The 21,710-nt window shown below is 58.6% G+C and overlaps 1 protein-coding gene across 3 annotated transcripts; it reads left to right on the top strand.

The window, feature by feature from the left end:
• The first annotated feature begins 290 nt into the window (after positions 1-290).
• RARG (retinoic acid receptor gamma) lies at positions 291-21,237 on the top strand. Of its 3 annotated transcripts, XM_080812268.1 has the most exons (10): positions 291-515; positions 1,271-1,337; positions 4,951-5,285; positions 16,233-16,381; positions 16,599-16,740; positions 17,444-17,604; positions 17,792-17,968; positions 18,347-18,551; positions 18,980-19,138; positions 19,924-21,237. In XM_080812268.1, the coding sequence occupies exons 3-10, from the start codon at positions 5,102-5,104 to the stop codon at positions 20,121-20,123; spliced, it is 1,377 nt and encodes a 458-aa protein (XP_080668394.1). In that variant the 5' UTR covers positions 291-515; positions 1,271-1,337; positions 4,951-5,101; the 3' UTR covers positions 20,124-21,237. The 3 variants fall into 3 exon arrangements, with proteins under 3 accessions (XP_080668394.1, XP_080668396.1, XP_080668395.1); XM_080812270.1 differs by lacking the exons at positions 291-515; positions 1,271-1,337; positions 4,951-5,285 and adding an exon at positions 10,392-10,459; XM_080812269.1 differs by lacking the exons at positions 291-515; positions 1,271-1,337; positions 4,951-5,285 and adding an exon at positions 11,558-11,945.
• The last annotated feature ends 473 nt before the right edge of the window (positions 21,238-21,710 follow it).

The following is a 21,710-nucleotide window of genomic DNA, read 5'->3' as shown; positions in this document are numbered from 1 at the left end:
GGACACTGACCTCTTCTGCCAGCCTTGCCCAGCCTCCTGGGGATGGAGCCACGGAAGCCCAGCAAATGGGAGGGGCAGAGACCCAGGCGTCCCGGGCTGCCCCGCCCAACCACCCTCCCACCCACCCCCGCCCCCCAGCCCCAGGGCACCGAGGAGGGAGCCGGGCAGGGGCTGGCGGCAAGGGAGGGAGGAGCGAGGGCGGGAGGGGGAGGAGGGAGCCGGGCTGGGAGGGAGGTGGGGGGGTGGGGAGGGAGAAAAAGAAAGAAAATATTTTCCGTGTCCCCGCCTGCAGAGTCAGTGTGCGGTTTGGGAGAAAATGTGTCGGATATTTTGGGGCGGTCACGTGGGCGGGCGGGCTCGGAGAGGCCCCGGGACAGTCCCAGCCTAGAGCCCGTGCCCCCCCAAAGCCCCCCATTGCCGCGAGCCCCTGACACTGCGACGCCGCATCCCCGCGACCGCCCGACGCCGGGACCTCGGGGCGTCCGCGGTCTCCCTTCCCCCTCCCTCCCCTCCAGGTGAGTCAGGCGGGGAAGCAGGCTCGCCGCCGCCCGCGGACGCCTGGGTCCCCGCCGAGGTGGGCTGGGGGCGGGGGCTCGGGGCAGCTACGCCGCTCAGTCCCTGCCTCCGCTGCTCCGGCAGTCTGCAGCGCTGGAGGGGCTTCCTGCCCAACTTGGGGGTCAGCCCCGATGCGGGAGGGAATAGGGAAGATTTAGACCGACTGGGGCTGGGTTGGGCTTCAGCGAGACTTCATTTCGGTGAATAGTGAGGAGAGCGCTTGGGGAACAGTCTTCAGCCAGGGGGTTTCTAGCCTACTTTTGTGCTTTGGAGCGTGAGGGAAGACAGGGTTCCCTCCTGTGTGGAAGGACCTCGCTAGCCCTCCCTCAGGCTTCCCCAGGGGAGTCAGACGGGTGGACTTCTGATCCAAACTGGTCCAGGTTCCTCTTTTCCTGGTGGCATGGCCCAGCTGGGACATCCAAAGGGCAAGGAGACATCCAGAGGCAAGTGCTCCGAGCCCTCTGGGTCCCGGAGTTTGCAGAGACAAGTGGATAGGATAGGGGTCTGAGAAGGTTCCTTAAACTGCACTTCTGTATTCCCTGTCACTTGTCCCCAAGCAGGCTGTGAGTCTTGGCTCCCTCCAGCCAAGGATGGGGGCTGCTCAGGAGTATTCAGGAGGAGAGCCCAAAGGGAACAAAGGAAGAGCAGGAAGACTGGGCCAGGGACCTAGGAGTCCTAGTCTGGGAGCCCCATTGACATGCCTCTCTGTCTTCAGCAGTGACAGCCCAGTCCCCTCAACCTGACCCAGTATGTAGGAGGGCAGCTCAGCAGGTGGCCAGAGGGTAAGAGTACGCATGGCTGGGGTGGGGTGGAGGGGCAGGGGAGGCTGAGGAGGGGTCTGTAGGGTGAGAAGCTGAGATGACTGTGCCCCTTCAGGGCCCATGTGCAGGGTAGGTGCAATCCCAGACCTCAGGTCTGAGGCTCCTGCCCTTAATGTCACTCCTCTGTTGCAGAGTTTGGGTTGAGGACCACAGGCAATGTCCCATATCCTTGAGGCAAGAAGAGAGAGGAAAGGGGTGGGGGGCATGAGGTAGTATGTGCAGGGAGCCTGGAACATGGGTATCCCAAATAGACAGACAGACAGACACACACACCCCACATGCATGCTCACGTACACACATGCATGCACATTGTAGCTTAAAGCCTGGTAGGCAGGACAGGGCACACCCCCCCCACCCCGGCACACCCCCACCCCTGGCTCAGAAAGCCACCTAACTGGCACCTCCAGTTCCCCCCTCTGCCCCACCCTGTCCGTACCCTCCATTGCCCACACACATTCCACTGGCATTGCCCGCCTGCCTGCCTCCTGGGCACTGCCCCTCCCTGGGGCCAGTGAGGTGGAGGGAGGGCACCTGGGGATGAGAGGTGGAGACTCAAGGGTCTGGACTCCCCCAAGAGTGGCACAAGGCCAGGGAAACCCAGGCCACTGCTGCCTCCTGGGGAGCAGGCTGGGGGCCCAGGCTAGAGCAGAGGATGCCTGGGTTCTCTGCCCAGGCTGGGGATGGGGTCATGGAAAAAGGTGGTCGTGTTTATACAGGGGGGAGGGGGGCAGCGGGTGGAGAGCAGCCGACAAGAGCAGCTTTGTTCCAAGCTCTAGAGCAGGCAGGGCAGCAGGGAGACTTGCTCCCCCCCATCCGGCAGCCCCTTTCATCCATGCCCTCCCTCAACTCCACCTCAGCCCTAAGAGAAGCAGCTTTGTAAGGGCCCTGGTCCCCTAGTCAGCCCCGCCTCCATCTGAGGTGGCATCTTGGGAAGAGAGAAGGGTTCTCTTCCTTCCACAGGTTCCCCAAAGAACCAACGCTTCTGGGTCCCTAGTGCAGGATTTCCTTTTACTCTCTGTACCACTGTCCTCAGTCCCTTGGTCCCTTCCTCCACCCTGGACCTAAGACCCTCTGGTCCCCTTCCCTTCCCAGCCAGGGCAGAGGAACCAGGGCTCAGAAATGGATGACTCTCTGTGTCCTTCCCCTCTCCACTCAACTCTCAAGTCCCTTCCCTGAGGCAAAATAGGTGGAAGCCCAAGGCGAGCTGGGGTGTCCTTCCCTCATTACAGCTTCATTCCTCAGTAAGGACCAGGAGTCTGAGCATCCCTCTCTGGGACACCGACGTCCTCCTGCCCCACACTCAGGTCTCTGTTTCCCACCTGTAAGTGAGAAACAAGGACAGTGACTGCCGGAGCCGGGGCCCAGTGGAAGGCAGTCTGAAGAAGATGGGGGGGCTCTTGTAGCTTCTCATCCTTGGCATCCTAGGGGTTAATCCACCTGGAATGTGGCCCAGCCTGTTGAGCTATGGCCCAGGGGCCTCTGGGGCCCGGACTCCTGGCTCCACCTGGGCTTAACCAGGGATGAGGACTTGAGGGAATAGGGGAAGGAAAAGAAGGAGGACCCTAGGGGCTTGGGGGTCAGCCTTTTAAACCTGGGGAGACACTGGGCTGAGGAGTCTGAGGGCATTGGGGATATGGGTGATGCCTCGTGAGGAGCAAGGGTTGCTTCTTGCATCAGGACTGAGTGAAGGGTGGTGGTGTTAGGGTCTAAGTTTCTGTAACTTCCACAAGAGAGTTTACCCTCAGGAGTTTGAAGGCCAAGGTAGATGAGAGAGAGAAAAGAAAGAAGGGAAGGAAGGAAGGAAGAAAGGAAGGAGGGAAGGAAGGAAGGAAGGGAGGGAGGAAGGAAGGGAAGCAGAGGTACGAAGATGTAGAGATACTGATCCTAGAAGCAAAGACTGATGAAAAGAGATGCAGAAATGCCTATCACCTACCTCTGGGCCTGCCCACCCCGTGATCTGTATGTGTTTCACTCTCAGTCTTTCTCTGTCCTTCTGCACACAATCCATTATGGTTCTGGCTGGTAGAGGAGGTACCCAGGCTGTGTGACTCTCCTTCCCCCTAACTCCCCTAGAGTGGGCAGTTCTGGGGCTCCTGGGAAAGTCAAACTTTCCTTTGTCAGAGCATCAGGAGAGAAACCACCTGCCCAGTCCTAGGATTCCCATTTCCTCTCTCCTTCCTTCCTTTGTCCCTCCCCTGGGCTCAGGTTAAACATCTACTGGGGCAGGCCATACTTGAGGGAGGGGAGGATGTAGGGAGGGCTTCCTAGAAGCAGAGGGCTCAGAGAAGACAGAGAAAAGGAGTTGGGGAAGTAAAGTAAGGTGAGGACAAGGAAAGGAGCTGCTCCCTGGCCTCATACCTAGCACTCAGTGGGGCTTCCATCAACATCTGTGGTTTTGAAGGAGAGCAGGCAAGACAAGTTAGGGAGTGAGGGATAATGGAGATAGAGATCATACTGGGAGAAGGTGAACTGAAAGAGGGAGTATTGAGGAAGATGGGGACAGAAGGAAATGCTAACTACGAGAGAGGTATGGAGGAAGAGAAGGTACAAAGAGAAATGACATGAGACACATGGTATTTAATATGTGCCCTAGATTATTCTAAGCGCTTTACATACGTGAAATCATTTAATCCTTACAACAACCTTATGAAGTAGGCCCTATTATTCCTAACCGACAAATGAGGAAACTAAAATTCAGCAAAGGGAGATTAAGTAACACACCCAAGGTCCAGCTAGTGAGTGGTGGGGATCAATGCTGGTAGCCCAGCTCCAGAGTCAGGGTTCCTAACCACTGGACCACTACTCCTTTCCAGAGAGATGTAGGGCCCCAAACTTACAACAGAAATATGTTTGCTTTCCCCAGAGTGGCAGAGAGTTTAAATAGTCTCTCTCCTCTTCTTCTTCTTCTTCTTCTTCTTCTTCTTCTTCTTCTTCTTCTTCTTCTTCTTCTTCTTCTTCTTCTTCTTCTTCTTCTTCTTCCTTTTTAAAAGATTTTTTAAATTTATTTGACAGAGAGAGAGGTCACAAGTAGGTGGAGAGGCAGGCAGAGAGAGAGGAGGAAGCAGGCTCCCCGCTGAGCAGAAAGCCCAATTCTTTTTTTTTTTTCTTTTTTTCTTTTTTTTTTTAGTAAGCTCTACACCCAACATGGGGCTTGAACTCACAACAGGAGAGTTTGAATCCTGGCTCCACCACTTATAGCTTCGTGATCTTAAGCCAGTTGCTCAACTTCAGTTTCCTCCTCTGTGAAATGGGAATCCTAATTCCTACCTCCCAGGATTGATGTGAAGGTTAAGTCAAGGGTCAAGGGCTTGCTCTTGGGCTTCACAGTCACGTCTCAGCTTAGGGGTCCTCTCTGCTGGGAGTCCTAAGACCTGAACTAGTTTACCCTTTCCTGGAGAATATTTTTCCTCAACCTGCATAAGATCCTGCCCTGCCTCCTACCCTGGGGAAGAGCTAGGGTGGTGCAAACCTTAGAAGCATGGAGGGAAAAGGCTCCAAGTGAGAGAGGGCCAGGGGGCTTGGAACCTTCTGGTGATCATTCTCTTATCCTTCCCTCTCCTCTCTTTCTCCCCAGGACTCTTGGAGACCCAGTGGGCAGGCCAGGAAGGGCGGGCACGGAGCCTCCCAGGCTGGGGCAGTGGGCATGGGCGGGGGCTGTGGCTGAAGACCTCCCCCGCCCATTGCAGACCCCAGGGGACTCAGCCTCCCTCACGGCAGCAGCGGCCATGGCCACCAATAAGGAACGACTCTTTGCAGCTGGTGGCCTGGGGCCTGGATCTGGCTACCCGGGGGCTGGCTTCCCCTTCGCCTTCCCAGGGGCTCTCAGGGGGTCTCCACCTTTCGAGATGCTGAGTCCCAGCTTCCGGGGCCTGGGCCAGCCTGACCTCCCCAAGGAGATGGCCTCTCTGTGTGAGTCTCAGGGACCTTGGGGGATGAGGGCAGGGGGAAACTGGAGGACATTCAGAGGTGGGAGCTAGAGAACATTGGCACCCTAGTTAGCAAGGTGGGCAGGGTTGGGGGTTTGATCTAAAGGAGTAGGGGACAGGGGTTGTGGGAGGGGGTTTGGATGTGGAACAAATGACATTGTTTTCAAATGAGAGTTCTCCTGCCCCCAAAGCCTAGAATGTTGCCTCCTGAGTCAACTGGCTGGTGGAGAATATTTTTTATGGGCAGCCAGGGGTGGGTCTGGGGAAGTGTGAGGCTCCTGCCTGTATGTTGTGGTGGGTACAGTGGGGGAGCAGCTTGGGGGGGTGGAAGAGTCTGGAAGGCCAATCAGCTGACTGTGATCAAGGGGTGAAGCTGGTGAGGCAGCTTAGAGACAGACAGCACAGAAAGGAAATGAAATAGTGCCAGGTGCCCAAAGATGTGTGGGGTCAGGGAACTCTCCTCTTGGTGGTAGGGAGGGTGGAAACAGCTCAGAGAAGGTGGCCCTTGTACCATAAGTAATCGGGGAAGGTGAGGGGGTGTTCCAGAAGCATCCTCTCCTCCAGCCATGTGGGTTCTGGACTCCTCCCCTCCCTCTAGGTCTGGCGTGGTGCCCACATGCTGTGCAGATCCCTACTTGTCCCTCAGGCCTGCCCTCTTTGGGATAAGCCTTTGAGTGCTGACAGCAGACAAGCGTTAGGCCTCTCCTCTTCCTTCTGGATCCTCTTGCCTCCCACTTCATAGTGGGTCTTCTTGACCAAGCCATGACAGGCGTGGGTGCCCAGGGGCTGGAGGGCTGGGTGGCTGTGTTCTGCCTGGGGGCAAAGGGGCCGCATGTGAGCAGGTGTAGAGAACCCTCACCTGGAAAGAAGGGGCGGTGATGGAAGGAGAGGCACAGGGAAGGGCAGAAAACCAGAGGCCCAGAGACGGAGAGGGAAAAAAAAGACAGAAGGATGAAGACATCCTTTATAGCTCCGCAAGGTCAGGAGAGAGAGGTGGGAGAGAAAGGACCCTGCCTTCAGGAGGGGTGCACACAGAGGGTTGTGTGTTTGTGTGAAAGGGTGACTAGATGGGCTGGCAGCTCTAGTGGAAAGAGTGTGCTCATCTGGAGAAGGTGTGTGAGTGTGTGTGTGAGTGTGAGTGCACACATGTGTGTAGACCATATACAGTTGTCTAGGCACAGCCTGTCCTCGAGACTCTCTGCTCATACATGAGATTCCAGTGCGCACAACAGAGTCAGTGTGAGGAGGCGACATTTAATAGGGCTGTTGACGGTGTGTCTGGTTGCTGAGGCCTGCTGGTGGCACGTCTGTAGACCAAAAGGGGATATTTGGGTGGCGTACAGGTGAACAAGAGAGCACAAAGCCCCCTTTTTGGAAACCTCATCTGGGCTTCCCCTGCCTCATTTACACCCCATGAATCTGTCCCAGGGCGTGAGGAGGGAGGAAGAAACCACCCTTCACACAGAGAACCGAGAAGCCTACAGCTCAGTGCCTTGGGACTTGGTTTCCCTAGGTTCTGGGAGAGGCCACTAAGGGAGCAGGGAGTAAGGAGGGAGAGGAGAAAAAGAATGGTAGTGGGGGAATGCTGAGAGCCTGCAGCCAAGTCCCCAAGGAAGTTCTCCTGTGCCCTGGACACACTGAGATCAAGGTCAGGGATCAAAGCAAGGTGAAGGCAAGGGAAGGGGTCACACTGGGCTCTATCCCAGCAAGGCTGCACTGAAAGGGGGAAGGAGGACTGAAAGGAGAAATCCAAGGGAGGAGCAAATATCAGGGCAGGTAGTTGGGGAGGGTGTGGCTGGCAGCGGGGGACAGGCCTGGGCAGAGAGGTGCTGGTGGGGTGGGGAGGAGGGGAAGGCTTGGGTCCAGACAGCCTGCATGGGAGTGGGGCATGCAGGGCCCAGTGGCAAATGAGAGGGAGGCAAAGGGGAGAGGAAGGGATTCTGGGGTCTGGGAGACTTCACATAGTGGGAGAGCAGCTGGGGCATAGTCATGGGGAGAGGGCATAGTCTCTCATTTCTCTGCCCCATTGTACCTTTTTGCCTAGGGCCACCCAGTGGAGAGGGATTGAAGGCCTAAGTTGGATGCCCAAGTCACACTCATCTTGAGTCTGTGTCTCTCTCTTCGCCCTCTCTCTCTCTTAGTCTATGGGAGGGAGGGTGGTCCATGAAGGAGTCTGGAACTTCTCCCTGAGGCTGCCTCCTGGATCCTACTGCTGGGTCCCTAGCACCTTGGAGACATCCACGTTGAGAAGGGAAATCTTGCTCCACCTCTTGGGGTTCTCCCGGGGCCTGAGTGGGTAAGGCAGGCATCTCAGAACTGGGGAGGGGAGAGGTGAGGGGGGCATGTGCTGTGGAGGCAAGCACAGGCCTGTGTGCATGGGAAAGCAGAGGTGTGTGTGTGCACGCGCACGTGCACATGTGCACTTGTCCCGGTGTACGTGCTCACACGGGTGCTTGAAACCCTGGGGTCTGCGTCTCTCTGTATCTCTGTGTTTATGAACACTGATATGTTCTGTTTGCTTTGTCAAGACTACAGGGAACAGAGTGGGATGGGAGGGAAGGGAAGCCTTGCCCTCTTCCCTGCTTGAGGAGATGTCTGTGGTGTAGAGGACCTAGCCCTGTTTATCCTCTGAACTTGGTGACAGTGTCCCTGGGGCAAGGAGCCCAGGCTGCACTGCACTAAGTCACATGGAGAAACTGAGGGCAGGCTGGCACAGGAAGAAAAAGAGTTCTACTTAAAAGAAACTGAAAAAAAGACAGACTCAGGGACCTAAGCGAGGTGACAGAGAACTACATAGGCCAAAAGGCACAGACACAGAGAGAACCCAGACGCTGGCAGAGGAGGCCAGCAGAACAGGCGGGTAAGGGTGGCGAGCAGGCGGCGGGGAGGCCTCCTCCAGGAAAAAACCCCAGCCCACTGCCTCCTTCCCCTCCCCTCCCCGGTCTCCACTGCTCAGGCTCAGGCTCCAGCTCCAGGCCTACACAAATGGGGCTTTGATTGCAACAGGAAACCTCTCTGGCGGGGGGAGCTGGGCAAGCCGCCGCCGCCACTGGGGCCCAGGCTGCACCCCCCTCTCCTGGCCCCCTACCCAGTCCCAGCCCCCATCCTGCCCGGTTCCTTCCTTACACCCCTGCTTTGGGCCCCATCCCTCATTCACACCTCCCTTCTCTCTTCTGCTGCCCCCTCCTCCAGAGACCCCCTCTCCCCATCGTCCTTCAGGTGGAACTCCTAAGTTAGGACTTACCCTCAGGGTGGGGCTTCTTGCTTTGAAATGCCCCCTCTTCACCTTTTTGAGGGAAGGTTTTGGAAGAAAAGGAGAATTTAGCATGAGGAATTCGGAGCCACTTATCCTCCAGCTCCATCCAGAAGGTGGCAGGAGGGGGGAAAGGAGGGGTGCATAGCAGTAAGCTGTTCCTCCCTCCACAGTCCCTCGTTGGCCAAACTCATCATTGCCGGGGTGGTAGAGGCTCTCAGAGGGGTGACCATGCAAGACCCTGAGTGCTAATGGCCTTGTTAGTGGGGGGAGGGGTACACTTCTCTGCCTCTGAGGTCTTGCCTTTGTGGGGCTCTAGCTGGGAGGGGTGAACTGTGGTGGTGGTGGGGATCATAGATGGGGAGGGGGGGTGAGTCAGGCAGCAGCCCCCCCTCATACTCCCACCAGGCTGGTGGAGAACATCTGGTTCCCATGAAATGCTAGAAGGCTAATGGGTCTAATTGCTGCAATAAGGGCTGGGGGGACTTTGGGGATAAGAAGGGGCACTAGATTCCCCCATCCTCTTACCCTCTCTTCAAGGCTGTGCTAAGACTGTCTAGAATGGGGGGGTTGGGGTTGATGGGAAGGGTGGGCCTGGCACTCTAATTCTTTGTCCCTTATAAGGCCCCCTCTCCCTGCAATGCCTGGGAAGCACACACAGATGGGGTCATGAGGAGTGGGGTGCATCTGGTGAAGAGAAAGGGGGGCTATTGAGGACTCATGACTTCCTGGAGCCCTCCACCCCCGGCCTGTGCCCCACTCCCAACCCCCCTCCCTGTGGCCTGGCCACTTCTGGTTCTAATTACCAACCAGGCAGGCCTGACTTAATTGGGACCTTTCAGATTTCGGAGGAGGAGGGGGGGGTGGGGGACTGACAGCCTGAAGTTGACTAATCAGGGCTCTTTTCCCCCTGGTTTTGGGGGGTACTTCCCAATTTATACTTAATTGATTTTTTTTTTTTTTTTACCACTGCCCAGAGACTGACTCAGAAATCTATCATTCCCCCACACCTTCTTTTTTTGTGTGTGTGTGGGGGGCTGGATTGAGAAATGGGGTATTTGAGGTCGGGGGCAAGAGCAGGGAGCTCACATTGGGTTGGAAAGAACACTGCCTTCCCACTTCATCCCCACTTCAAGCCCCCACCCCCCCGCGTCAGCCGTGCCACCCTAGCCGCACTCCCCATTCCCCCCCATCCACAAGCCTGGCCCTCCTTCCCAGCCCTGCCCCCCCTCCCCGCCCGCCCGCCTGCTCCCCCAGTCCCGGGCCACCACCCCGGCCCCTCCTCCGCGCCCGCCTTCCTTCCCTGCCTACTCCTGGCACCCCTTCCTGCTCTTTATTCTTCCAAACTGGCGCCCCACTCCTGCAGCACCCCAGTGCGCCCCCCACCCGGTACAACAGATTCTTAGAAAAGCGCGCCCCGCCCTGGCCCAGCCGCAGCCGCCGGGCGGGGGAAGGGGCCTGCCGGGCGCCGCTCCCGCTCCCCCGGCGCTCCCCGTGCGAGCGGCGCTGACAGAGCCGGCTGGGCCGGCCCGCCAGGCGGGCGGGCGGCCGGGCGGGGCGCGGGGGAGGGGGCGGTTTCCGGGAGTCGCCGCCGCTGGCGCTGTCCCGGGGCCAGGGTCCCCGATTCGGCCGGCCGGCGAGGGCAAACTCTTGACGTGGCCAAACCCCCGCCCCCCTCACCCACTTCTCCGCCGGGCGAGGGCGCTCAGTGCCCGGAAGGGGCTACCGAGGGGACAGCGAGGCGGCCCTTGGAGATCTGAAGGGCACTCAGTGTGGCACTGAAAGGGAGAAGGGCCAGTGATTGCCCATGGGGGGTGATGTGTAATGGCTCTGAGAACAGTTGACGACCGGACCCGAGAGTTACAGCCGAGAGGGGCCCTTGGCACTTTGGGGCCCCTGGCACGGTAGAAAGCCTGGGGGAGGGGAGTTGGCACTCAGCAGGGCAAGTTTATCGGAGGCGCGGTTGGCACTGTAGGGACAGTTTGGGGTGGCAATTTTGTACTCGGAAAGTGAAGTCAGGCTCGAGGAAGGGGCACTGAGAGAGGCGGTGGAGCGCCTGGGGAGCGTCAGTCGCGGGACGGGGCTGAGGGGACTTGGAGGGAGGCAGCCCGGGACGCGGCGAAGGGAGGACGGCTCCGGCTGGGAGGGGTAGACTCCGGGCTGCGCAGGAGGGGGCGGGGGACTCCGCGGCGGCGCGGGCGACGGCCTGGGCGGGGTGGGGCGGGGCCGGGTCAGGAGGAGGTGAGCGCGCCCGGCCACCCGCCCCGAGGGGGGTTCCCGGAGAGTTCACGGCGGGAGCGCGCTCCGGCCCTTCGACCGGGGGTGGGGAGAACGGGAAGGAAGGAGGAGGCCGCGCGCGCCGAGCCGCAGGAATGTACGGTTCGGCCCCCAAGCGCGCGCGCGGAGGGAGAGGGAGGAGCCAGGCCTGGGAATGAGCGGGTGGAGGTAGTGCAGGTCCCCGAGCTCCGCAGAACTGCCGGGCGCAGGGAACCTCCATGTTCCCCTCTCCCCCGTCTTCCTTGATACCTGCCTGTATCGACTTGTGTGCGAAGAGTGCTGGGGAGGGGAGGGGGAAAACTCAAAAGGAAATGCGTGTGCTTGGTTCCTTCACTCCTTCCCCCGTTCCCGACCAGGGCAAGCGCCGAAGAGCAAATGCGTGCAAAGCCTCGGGGCTGTGGAGACAGAATGCTTAACAGCATTCTCCCGAGCTAGATGTGCTTGCACAAGCGTTTGTGCAGCTATGGTTTTGAGTGCGTGCAGATAAATGCACGCGCACTGTTGCATATTTGCAGATACGTGGTGCCTGCCTAGATAAATGCATGCACGGATATGTGTCTAAGCAAGCGCGCGCGCCGGCTGCGAGTGTGTGTAAGTGTGCGCTCCACTCCCAGCTCTGCTAATCTTAGTGCCCGGCCCCCTTCGTTCTCCAAGCCCCACCCCCCACCCCTCCGGGCTTCGCTTTTACAAAAGGTCTCCCCAGTGTTAGCCGCTGAGGCGCCCAGAGTGAGCCGGACCGCGGCCGATGCTGCAGCCCCGGCTTTGCGCCCCGCCCAGTCCCTTTCCCCTGCTGGGGATCCCCCTCTTCCCCGCCCACCCCTTACCCCCCATGCAGCCTGGCGCCCTATGCTAGCCTTCCCCCTCCCCCCCTCCAGGAGCGGGGCGCCGCCGGGGGAGGAGGGGGAATCGGCTGCGGGTCCTTGGTGTTCCTAGCACCCAGCTTCCCTCCAAGCCGGGTCGCAATGTACGACTGCATGGAAACGTTTGCCCCGGGTCCGCGACGGCTGTACGGGGTGTCCGGGCCCGGGGCCGGCTTGCTGCGCAGAGCCACCGGCAGCTCCTGTTTCGCCGGATTTGAGTCTTTTGCCTGGCCTCAGCCCGCCAGTCTGCAATGTAGGTACCAGAGCCCAGGGGTGGGGTGAAGGGTGCAGGAGAGGCAGCGCCTCCCCCTTTCCGTGTGTAAAAGGTGGAACCGGGGTGCAAGCGGAGATTCTGACTCTATGTGAGGGGCGGCTGTGTAGGAAAGAGGTACTGGCCCTTTAAACGTGGGGACCTCAGCGACTCCTTTGGGTGTGTGCCGTAGTGTTTGGAGTGTGTGTGGTTTTTATGGTGGGTGTTTAGCTAGGAGCTGCGGTTGATGCCACTCCAGAATTTCTGGGGATAGGGAGAGACCGAGATGCTATTGGTAGCTTGTGCCCGCAGGTCCCTGGCCCCGGAGGGATATGGCACCCAGGACCGTGGGTGGCGTTTGTAGAGTCCATGTGGGAAGTTGGGAGGGTAAAAAATATTTGCAGAGCGTGTGAATCCCTGGAGTGTGCAGCGCCTTACGTAGGCGGTGTGGGTGTGAGTGTAGGGGGGTCTCTCCACGCCGTGTCGCCCTCCGACAGCGCTGGCAGATCCGCACGGCCCTTGCGTGGGGATGTTTGTGGCGTGGGGCCGGGAACGCGTGTGCCCCTGCGTGGCTGCGGGGGCGGTTTTGGAAAGTGCCGTGTTCGAGCGTGCATTCTGTGTGCTCTGCGTGCGGGGTGGACCGGGTGGTGCACACAACGGGGAGAGGGCTGGGCTCTGGCGCCCCTCCCCCACCTTAAAAAGCAACGTTTGGAACTGTGTATAGGGTTGTATGCGGCGAGACGACTTTTTCCTACGGCTCCGACACGCACAACTTCAGTAGAAAGCGAAAAGTTTACTCAAAGTCTGTTGATGGTGGGGGGTGGCCCGCAGGAGGCAGCGGCAGGGAGAACAGGACTCCTGGGTCCCCAAATATCCATCTTCCCCTCTCCGTGAAATGGGAGATGCCAGGCCTGGGGCCCTGGAACCCCTTTCCAGAGCGGTAATAAAAAGCTGGGGACTGAGAGGCAGTAAAAATGAAGTCCAGATGAGAGGCGGCTTTGAAGCCTGGGCCGAAGTGCCTGGCGGGGGTGGGTGTGGGGAGGAGCCGGGAGGAGAGCCTCGAACACCCCCCAAATTTACCCGGGGCTGGGAGTGCGCTGGTAGCCCGGTGCGGACGCCGGGGCGAGGGGCTTCTGGGCAGCTGGGAAGGGGCGGGCGGCGGGCGGGGCGGAGGGCGCAGGGGGAGTGCGCGCGCGGGGTCACCGAGCCCCCGCCAACGCGCCTCGCTCCTTGGCACTCGGCAGAGCTGTTTACGAGAGTTCGGCTTTTTTTTTTTTTTTCCTTTACTTTTTTCTTTACTGTTCTTTTTCCTTTCTTAGTGTATTTTTTCTTTCTTTTTTTCCTTTTTTTTGGGAGGGGTGCTTTTGGTTCCAGGGCAGTGCTGCTCATAGATTGAAGGAGGGAGATGGCAAGCAGGAGACCGAACTTTGGGGGTGGGGTGGGGCAAGAATTAAAAGTGTGGCATTTGTAGGGTGGAGAAAGCATGGAACTGTTATTACTTTGCACCAAATCCTGGTGAATTCTTAACCTTCCTTTCACTGCCCAGTAGGAAAGGGAGTTGGGGTATGTTGGGAGGGGTGCTGAGGTGCAGAGGCTTTCCCAGGAGGGGTTTTTGTGAGGGCTGGGTCCTTTTTTTAGGAGCTTGGCAGTCTCAGGGACTTGGCTGGCAGTCTGTTTTTTTGCATTTCAATTTGGACCAGTAATTTTGGCCTCTAGGGTCTTGGTGGGCTTCAGGCCCGCTCCACACACTTTCAGAGAGAAAGTAGTTTAGACCTGTGTCTGCTTTGGGGAAGGGGAGAGGTCCCTTGAGGAGAGGGCCACATGGTGTGTTTGTGGGTGTTTGCCAGAGTCCTGGTGCTGCGCTGGCAGGCTGGGGGTGTTTGTCTGGTCGCGGAGCTGCTCTCTTGCAAATGTGAAGCTGGGTGTTGTGTCAGTGACTTGTGCCTCCACCGTGTGGCTGGAGTGAGTGTGCTTTTACCCCCGCCCGTGTGTTCTCCCGCGCCAGGGGCCGGTTGGGTTATGGGGGCCCATGGGTAGTGTGTCTGCTTTTGTGCCCTGCGTGCTGTCGATGTGTGAGTGTCTCTAAGGAGGTGTGTGTCAGACTGTGAGTCTGGGATTCTCAGCCCTGTGCCTCGCAGCTGGGAGCGTTTACAGCCGGTTATAAAGAGTTTGTTTGAAGCTCCGCTCAGCCTGGCCAGGAATTTCCTCAATTTCAGCAATTTGGGCTTTAAAAGGAGAAAAACCTAGAGCCCACCCCCCTCCTCCCCAGCAGGGGCCCTTGCCTAGCTCCTGTTGGGGTCTCGGCCCAGGGCTGAGAAGGGACTCTGAGCAGGCCTGAGCCAATTAGCTCTCTTGTGCCCTTCGCCCCCAGACGCCCTGGGCTGCACTCTAGGGTTCAGGGGGCGGGCTTGTGCCAGAGGGGTGCCCAGAAGGGGTGACACTACCACTTAGACAGGAAAAGTTGTCCCCAGGGCTGTCTCCCTGCGGCCCCCAGTCTTGTATTTGCCTGGCACTGCCCCATGCCAGTCTGACCGCACCCAGGCCCTTTCGCAAGAGAGGAAATGAGGCAGCGCTCTGCGGGCAGGGAGGGCGTCAGCGCTGGAGCGAGCACCACCCCACGCACTGGCCTGTGGGCTGCACTTGTGCCCTCCTAGGATGTCAGGAGGGGTCCTGAAAGGCATTCCAGCCTGCCCCGCATCTCTCCGCCCCAGCACCTCCTGGAGTCCCCCCGCCCCGCCAAGGTCCTGAATAGACGGGAGGCACCTTCTTTCCTCCCCTCTTCTCGGTCCTTTTCCAACTGGAAATCTCTCTCCGGCAGGATTCTTATGCTAATGGGGTCTGCGTGTTGGAGGGTGGGGAGGGCTTCCCTCCTGTGGGGTGGGTGGAGCTAGCCCGGAACCCCGGCATCCTGGGCATTCCTTCTGCCCTGCTGGCGGCCTGGGGCGGCCCTTTTGACCAGGTGGGCCACGGTGGGTTAGAAGGAAGAAGGTGCTCACGAGGTGGGTGTGTGGGCCACTCCTCAGGGAGGGTCTCAGCGTTTTCTTGCACTAATTGGGGCGTCTAGGTGTGGGCATCAGGTCCTACCGGTTGAATAATTTATAGACTTTTCCAGCCTCGGAAGATGAACTACAGACCCAAACAACCCGCAGAATCAAAAAGGTCTCCCAAGTAGCCTCCTGAATAGGGAGGGTGTCCTCCCGGCCACACACGCTCAGTGTGGCAGGGGCTAAGAAACCCACCCCCGACCTTTGAGCTGCAATTGGGTATTTGTGTGGGAAGTTTAGGAGTGAAGACCTAGGCTCAGAGAGGGTCCAGAGGTAGCTCCCCTCCCCCATGAGCCCTGTTTACCCACTGTCACCTGACTTTTCCTGCTTTGCTACACCCCCAACCTCTTCTGGACCTGAGAATCGGAGCAAATATCTCGGTCTCTCCTTCCCCAACTTCTCTTGAGTCCCTGCCAGGCCACTTAGACCTAGTCAGAGGACCTAAGCGGCTTGGCTCCACCATCAACTGGTAGTGTGGCCCTGGGTTGGCCACTTCCCTCTCTTGGCCTCCATTCCTTCAGGTGTAAAATCAGGCTATTGCATATCCTCTGACCTACTTTCTTGATACCTGTGTCTCATTTGCTCCGTTTGCCTCAGTGGTTTCTGGAGAAAAGGACGCTGGCAGTTATTTGGGGGGAGGGGGTGGTATGAGAGGCAAAAACTGGAAGATTATCCACCATGTACTACTTGAGAGAAACTGAGGACCTCTTCCACCTACTGAATACCCCAGCAGGTCAACTCCCTGGGTGCTAGCTGCTACTTGCCTACTGGGCCCCAGAACTCTTGCCTCATGAGGAGGAAGATGGTGGGAGGTAGACGACCTGACGAGGTGGACTGATGTGGACGTGACAGACAGCGACTATAGAGTGCAGAGCCACAGCCCATAACCCCTCCCCCCGCCCACTTGATAGCTGGGGAAACTGAGGCCCGTGGCAGTTAACTGCCAGGATGACCTGGACCTGGAATTTGGGGAACTGAGCAGTGTCACGAGGGCTTGGACTGGCACTGTTGTGCAGGGAGATGGCCCGACTGCAGGAGGTGCACTAAGATTGGTTTTCTGGAAGCGTTTGCTCTGGGGCTGTACGTGGTCGTGGTCGTTGGGACTTGAAGTCACCTTGCCAGAGATGATGGTGGCACCGCTGAGCCGGAGGGAGAAGTGGGAATGGGGGTGGATGTGTATAGTGAGGATGCCTGGAGAAGTGAGGGACCCTGCTCCCCGACCCTCATGTCACTGCTTTCCCCCCAGCGGTGGAGACGCAGAGCACTAGCTCAGAGGAAATGGTGCCCAGCTCGCCCTCGCCCCCTCCACCTCCTCGGGTCTACAAGCCTTGCTTCGTGTGCAATGACAAGTCCTCAGGCTATCACTACGGGGTCAGCTCCTGTGAAGGCTGCAAGGTGTGTGAGTAGTGGGGGTGGGAGCCCTGGGCCTCGGGTCCAGACCAGAGGGGCAGGACCCTGTGCGTGAGTGGCTCTCGCTGGGGAGCGGGAGGGGCTGCTTTGCACAGACTTGGCCCCTAGACTGGTGGGGGCCTGGGCCGACCCACAAGGCCCCAGAGAGGCTGGTATACTCCCAGCATCCTGCTTCACTGCCCACCCCCACCCCCAACTCCAGGGCTTCTTCCGCCGCAGCATCCAGAAGAACATGGTGTACACGTGTCACCGTGACAAAAACTGTATCATCAACAAGGTGACCCGGAATCGCTGTCAGTACTGCCGGCTACAGAAGTGCTTCGAAGTGGGCATGTCCAAAGAAGGTATTGCCACCCCCCCCCCCACCGCCCAGCCTGGCCGGAGCAGGAACCCTCCCTCCCTCCATCCTATGGGTCGTCGCTACCCTCTTCCCGCTGGCCCGCTGCCACTTCCTTGACCTCCGGGACCTGGCCTGCCTTGTGGTGCTGCTTCTTCGTCCCTGGCCCGTCCTATTTGATGAGTGCCCGCCCATTCACCCAGGAGGCCCCACCCCTTGCCCTTCTTCCCTCTCAGTGCTTAATCCTTCCTCTGAATGAGTGAATGGGGGTTACTGGCTCTCTTTGCCTGGTTTCATGGGGAGGTAGTGGGGAGGGGCTTGACAGTCGCCTCCCTGCTCCCAAGACTGAGCCTGAGGTGGATCTGGGGTGGCCCCCCTCCCCTGCACCATTGTGCTGCCAAGGCTATAAGTGGATATCCTGCCGCCTGCATATCCTGCCCCCCCCACCAGCTCCTGCAGGGTGACAGGAAGGGCAGGATGGAGCCGAATGGCCTGAGGAGGGAGCAGGGGCTGCAGGCCCTGGGTGGGGCTGGAGAGAGCCAGCCTGGGAATGGGAGCTCGTAGGAGTTAGGGAAACTGAGGCAGCGATTAGGGTCCCAGGGAACAGATGTTCATGATAAGGACAGAGGACAGGATAATTAGGGTGAGAGGGGATACCCAGAGGGAGGTTCTGAGGGTCCTGACCCTCTCTGTGTGCCTTCGCCCCCAAGCTGTGCGGAATGACCGGAATAAGAAGAAGAAAGAAGTAAAGGAAGAGGGGTCGCTTGACAGCTATGAGCTGAGCCCTCAGTTAGAAGAGCTCATCACCAAGGTCAGCAAAGCTCATCAGGAGACCTTCCCCTCACTCTGCCAGCTGGGCAAATATACCACGGTGAGTCCAGTGAGGGCAGGGGACCCTTCACTTTGGAGACTGGGTTGGGGTTGTATTGAGGTCACGGTCTAGTGCTGAGGACAAGGAAGGGCAACAGAACGCAGAGGGGAGAGCTTGGGGTTTGGGCAGAAAGAAGATAGCCCCCAGGGCAGGCTTTAGCTTGCATTCCCACCTACCTTCCCTGTAGAACTCCAGTGCAGACCACCGGGTGCAGCTGGATCTGGGGCTCTGGGACAAGTTCAGTGAGCTGGCCACCAAGTGCATCATCAAGATTGTGGAGTTTGCCAAGCGGCTGCCTGGCTTTACTGGGCTCAGCATTGCTGACCAGATCACTCTGCTCAAGGCTGCCTGCCTGGACATCCTGGTGAGTTAAGCCCGGTGGCCTGTCTCCCACCACAGCCTGACCCTCCTGTGAGGCCAAGGAGTTGGTCTGCACAAAGATCTCATTATCTCCTCCAACCCCATCTCCAATCTGGGACTCCCCAGATCCTCTCTAAAGCCGAGTTTTTTTTTGTCTTCCCCCTGCCCAAGACCTGATCCTACATTTCGGGACACCCTGCCTCCTTCCGACCTCTCTTCCCTCCCAAGCTTTAGATTACCCCCCTCCACCTCCCTCCTGTGCCTGCTGCAGGTTGCCCTCCTGCTTCTAACTCCCTCCCGTGCACCCCATCGCCTCTTCTCTCCACCTGAGATGGGCTTTTCCCCAGACACAGCACTCAGCCTTCCCCTTGCCTACCTCCAGATGCTACGGATCTGCACAAGGTACACCCCGGAGCAGGACACCATGACCTTCTCCGATGGGCTGACCCTGAACCGGACCCAGATGCACAACGCCGGCTTTGGGCCCCTCACGGACCTCGTCTTTGCCTTTGCTGGGCAGCTCCTGCCACTGGAGATGGATGACACAGAGACTGGTCTGCTCAGTGCCATCTGCCTCATCTGTGGAGGTGCGGGGGCGCCCCCTGGTGGTTACCTGCGCTCCTTTCCCACTGTACCCCACACCTGCTCTCGGACCAGGCAAGACCTTGGTCCTTCATTGTTGCAGCCACCCCATGCGCAGACTTCTTAGACCCAGTACAGGCTCCCCAGCAGCGCTGGGGCCTAGGACAGAAAGGAGAGCAGAGGAAGAGCTGAGGAGATCCCAGATGATTGGTGCTGAGATACAGTGGTCTGGGCAGGAATGATTTACCAGAGGGGAGAGGAAGGTGTGGGGCCTGAAGCAGGGGAGGTGGTCTGGGTTGGAACCATAGGAACCATAGGCAAAGGGCTGATGGGACAGAGTGGGGGGGGCATAGGGCAGGGCCAGTTGGGGATGGGCCCTCTCACTGTCTCTCGCAACTCTTCCTCTGTCACAGCACTGTGCTTGTTCCTGCAGACCGCATGGACCTGGAGGAACCCGAGAAAGTAGACAAGCTGCAGGAGCCGCTGCTGGAGGCCCTGAGGCTCTATGCGCGCCGGCGGCGGCCCAGCCAGCCCTACATGTTCCCGAGGATGCTCATGAAGATCACGGACCTTCGGGGCATCAGCACCAAGGGTCAGTCGTGAGGGCACCCCTCCCCTCTCCAGCACCTGCTGGTCTCTCAGGTCAGGCAGGCAGGCTGACAAGCGAAGACCAGAACAGAGCATCAGGGGCTCTGCACTGGGCTCCTAGCTCTGCCGCAGGCTAGTGGGGAGACTTCGGGAACATTCCTTTACTTATTGTACCTTGTTTTCCTGTTTGGAAGCTAGACTATACTTAACAGTTACCCCACCAGTTGTTGTGAGAACTAAGCAAGTTAACAGAGCGGGCTTAGAACGGCTCTGAATTAAAAATGCAATTCCTCAGTGGCTATAGCCGCATTTCAAGTGCCCAGGGGTGAGTGAGGACTGTGCTGGACGAAGCAGAGAGTGCCATCCTCACAGAAAGTTCTGTTGGACAGTGATGATTCAGAAGGATGTGTGGCAGATAGTAGGGGTTCAGTTGGTATTAGCTATTATTCTAAAGCTTAGTAAGAAATGACCTAGGAACAGTGGGCCAGCTGTAGACATGAGAAGGGGGTGTGCCTGAGGGATGGGACTGAGAGTTGGGCCGTGATCTTGGAGCCTAAGAATGGGATGAGTGGGCAGCAAACTTGGCAGAGAAGGCAGGTAGAAGCTGCTGGCAGAGGAGTGGCCCCCAGGGACCAGGAATAGCGAGAGGGTGAGCTGGGACAGAGAGGTGGCAGGCTTGTGCTAGGTTCCTGTGGTTCCTATGTGTTCCCAGAGAGAGAAAGGTTAGGGAGATGGCCTCAAGAGGCATGGGCTTCTGCTCCTTTGAACCTCTTTGTCCCTCTGTTGCAGGAGCGGAAAGGGCCATTACTCTGAAGATGGAGATTCCAGGCCCGATGCCTCCCCTAATCCGAGAGATGCTGGAGAACCCCGAAATGTTTGAGGATGACTCCTCGCAGCCTGGTCCCCACCCCAAGGCCTCTGGCGAGGATGAGGTTCCCCGGGGCCAGGGCAAAGGAGGCTGCAGCCCCCAGCCTGACCAGGGCCCCTGACTTCCCTGCTGTGGGGGTTGGGGCTCCAGGCAGTAGACTGACCATCTCCCAGACACAGCCAGTGACTGGGGGAGGACGTGCTCTGCCCTCTCTCCACCCCTTCCAATGAGCTCCTTGTTTTTGCCAAAGTTTCCAGGGGTGCCTCTGTGTTCATCCCCTCCCTGTTCTAACTGGCTCCCTCTCCAGTCTTGGGGGCTTGCTCTGTTCCCACCAGGAGAGAGGGCAGAGGGGTGAGCCTCGGTTTGGACTCTAAAATCTCAGCACTGCCCCTCAGACACCAGGGTCCCAGGCTCTCCAGGGCAGAAGGAAGACCCTTCCACAGCCCCTTCCTCTGCCAGGTGCTTAGGCCTCTGGGAGCAAACAGGAACACTAGAGACCAAAAAGGGGGCATGAGGGGGGGCTGAGCCCACCCTCTTGCCCCTGCCCTTGGTGCCTCGTGCCGCTAATGCACCTGCCAGGTGCACGCTGCCCTCGGAGCCCCAGCCTTGTGCCAGGTCAGGTTGGGCCAGGCTGGGCCCTGCATTTTTAGGGGGCCCAGAGGGTGAAAGGGACAGACACAGCTCCGTTAGGCACCTCTTTGCTTGGGCCCAGAGTTGACCTTGTGCCCTCCGTTACAGGCCCCTCCCCCAATCCCATGTTGTCCCCCACCCCTGTCATGTGCCTTGGGCTTCCCCTGCCTCCCATCTCAGCCACCGGGGCAGGGACCCTCCTACACTACAGAGGGGCCAGGGGATCCCTCTCCCCCTAGTGCCTTCCCCACTCCTTGATCTCCAGAGCAGCTTGGCCCAGGGAGGGGGGTGGGTGGGCGCTGCTTAGCTGATCCTTCCCTGACCCAGAGGAAACCTCTATTTATTTATTAGCTTTTGTTTACACCCTGGACTTGACCCCTTCCTCCAGGGGTCTTGGGAGGGGGAGCCCAGGGCCCCTGTGACCCCTCCCTTCTTCCTCCAAACCCCAGTTTGTATTTAGCTGCCAAATAAGATTCCCACTGGCTCCCCCTTTTCTCGGGGGGTCAGGGTGCTGTCCCCTCCCCTCTGTTTACATCTCCCCTCCCCTCCGCTGTATCGCATATTGCTGAGTTTTCTATTTTTGCAAAATAAAGTGATGGAAACTCATGGCACGTGGCTCCCTCTGGGAGGAGGTGGGGGAAATGACCTGGCTCACCTGGAGAGGGGCTGGGTGAGGAAGGTGAGCCCCTAGTCTACTGGATTTTGCAGCTTTCTCAGGGAAACCAAGGAAATTGGATGAGATGCACCTGGATGGGGGTGGTGGGAGGGTGGGGGAAGGGAGCCCATGGGGTCTACCCTGGGTGTTTGGGCCTCCCACAGCCACCAGGTATGGGCTCTTTAAGATTGGACCCTGTGGACCTCTGGGAAGGTGTGAATGGTCCCAGAGGCCTTTAAGGTGTCCCCACAGCCCCGGTTATGTATATGTGCATATCTGCCCTTCTCTGGGGAGGGCGTTCATTGAAGCTGCCCTTGGCTCTCATGAGGGTCTCTGGCCCCAGAGGAACCACATCCCGCATCTGAGTTGCAGTGTTTCTGTTTTACACCAACCCTCTCTCTTTACTTCATGAGCTCCCCCGCT

The sequence above is a fragment of the Martes martes genome (assembly GCF_963455335.1).
Source record: "Martes martes genome assembly, chromosome: 8".
In the NCBI taxonomy this organism is placed as follows: Eukaryota; Metazoa; Chordata; class Mammalia; order Carnivora; family Mustelidae; genus Martes; species Martes martes.
Note: the sequence above shows the minus strand (reverse complement) of the source record. Positions and strands in the feature narration are given on the sequence as shown.

Excerpts from the sequence above, each read along its gene's own strand:
- RARG (XM_080812268.1), top strand. The coding sequence starts at position 5,102 with ATGGCCACCAATAAGGAACGACTCTTTGCAGCTGGTGGCCTGGGGCCT. Across the intron at positions 16,741-17,443 it reads AGTGGGCATGTCCAAAGAAG|CTGTGCGGAATGACCGGAAT; the intron begins GTATTGCCACCC and ends TTCGCCCCCAAG. Across the intron at positions 17,605-17,791 it reads AGCTGGGCAAATATACCACG|AACTCCAGTGCAGACCACCG; the intron begins GTGAGTCCAGTG and ends CCTTCCCTGTAG.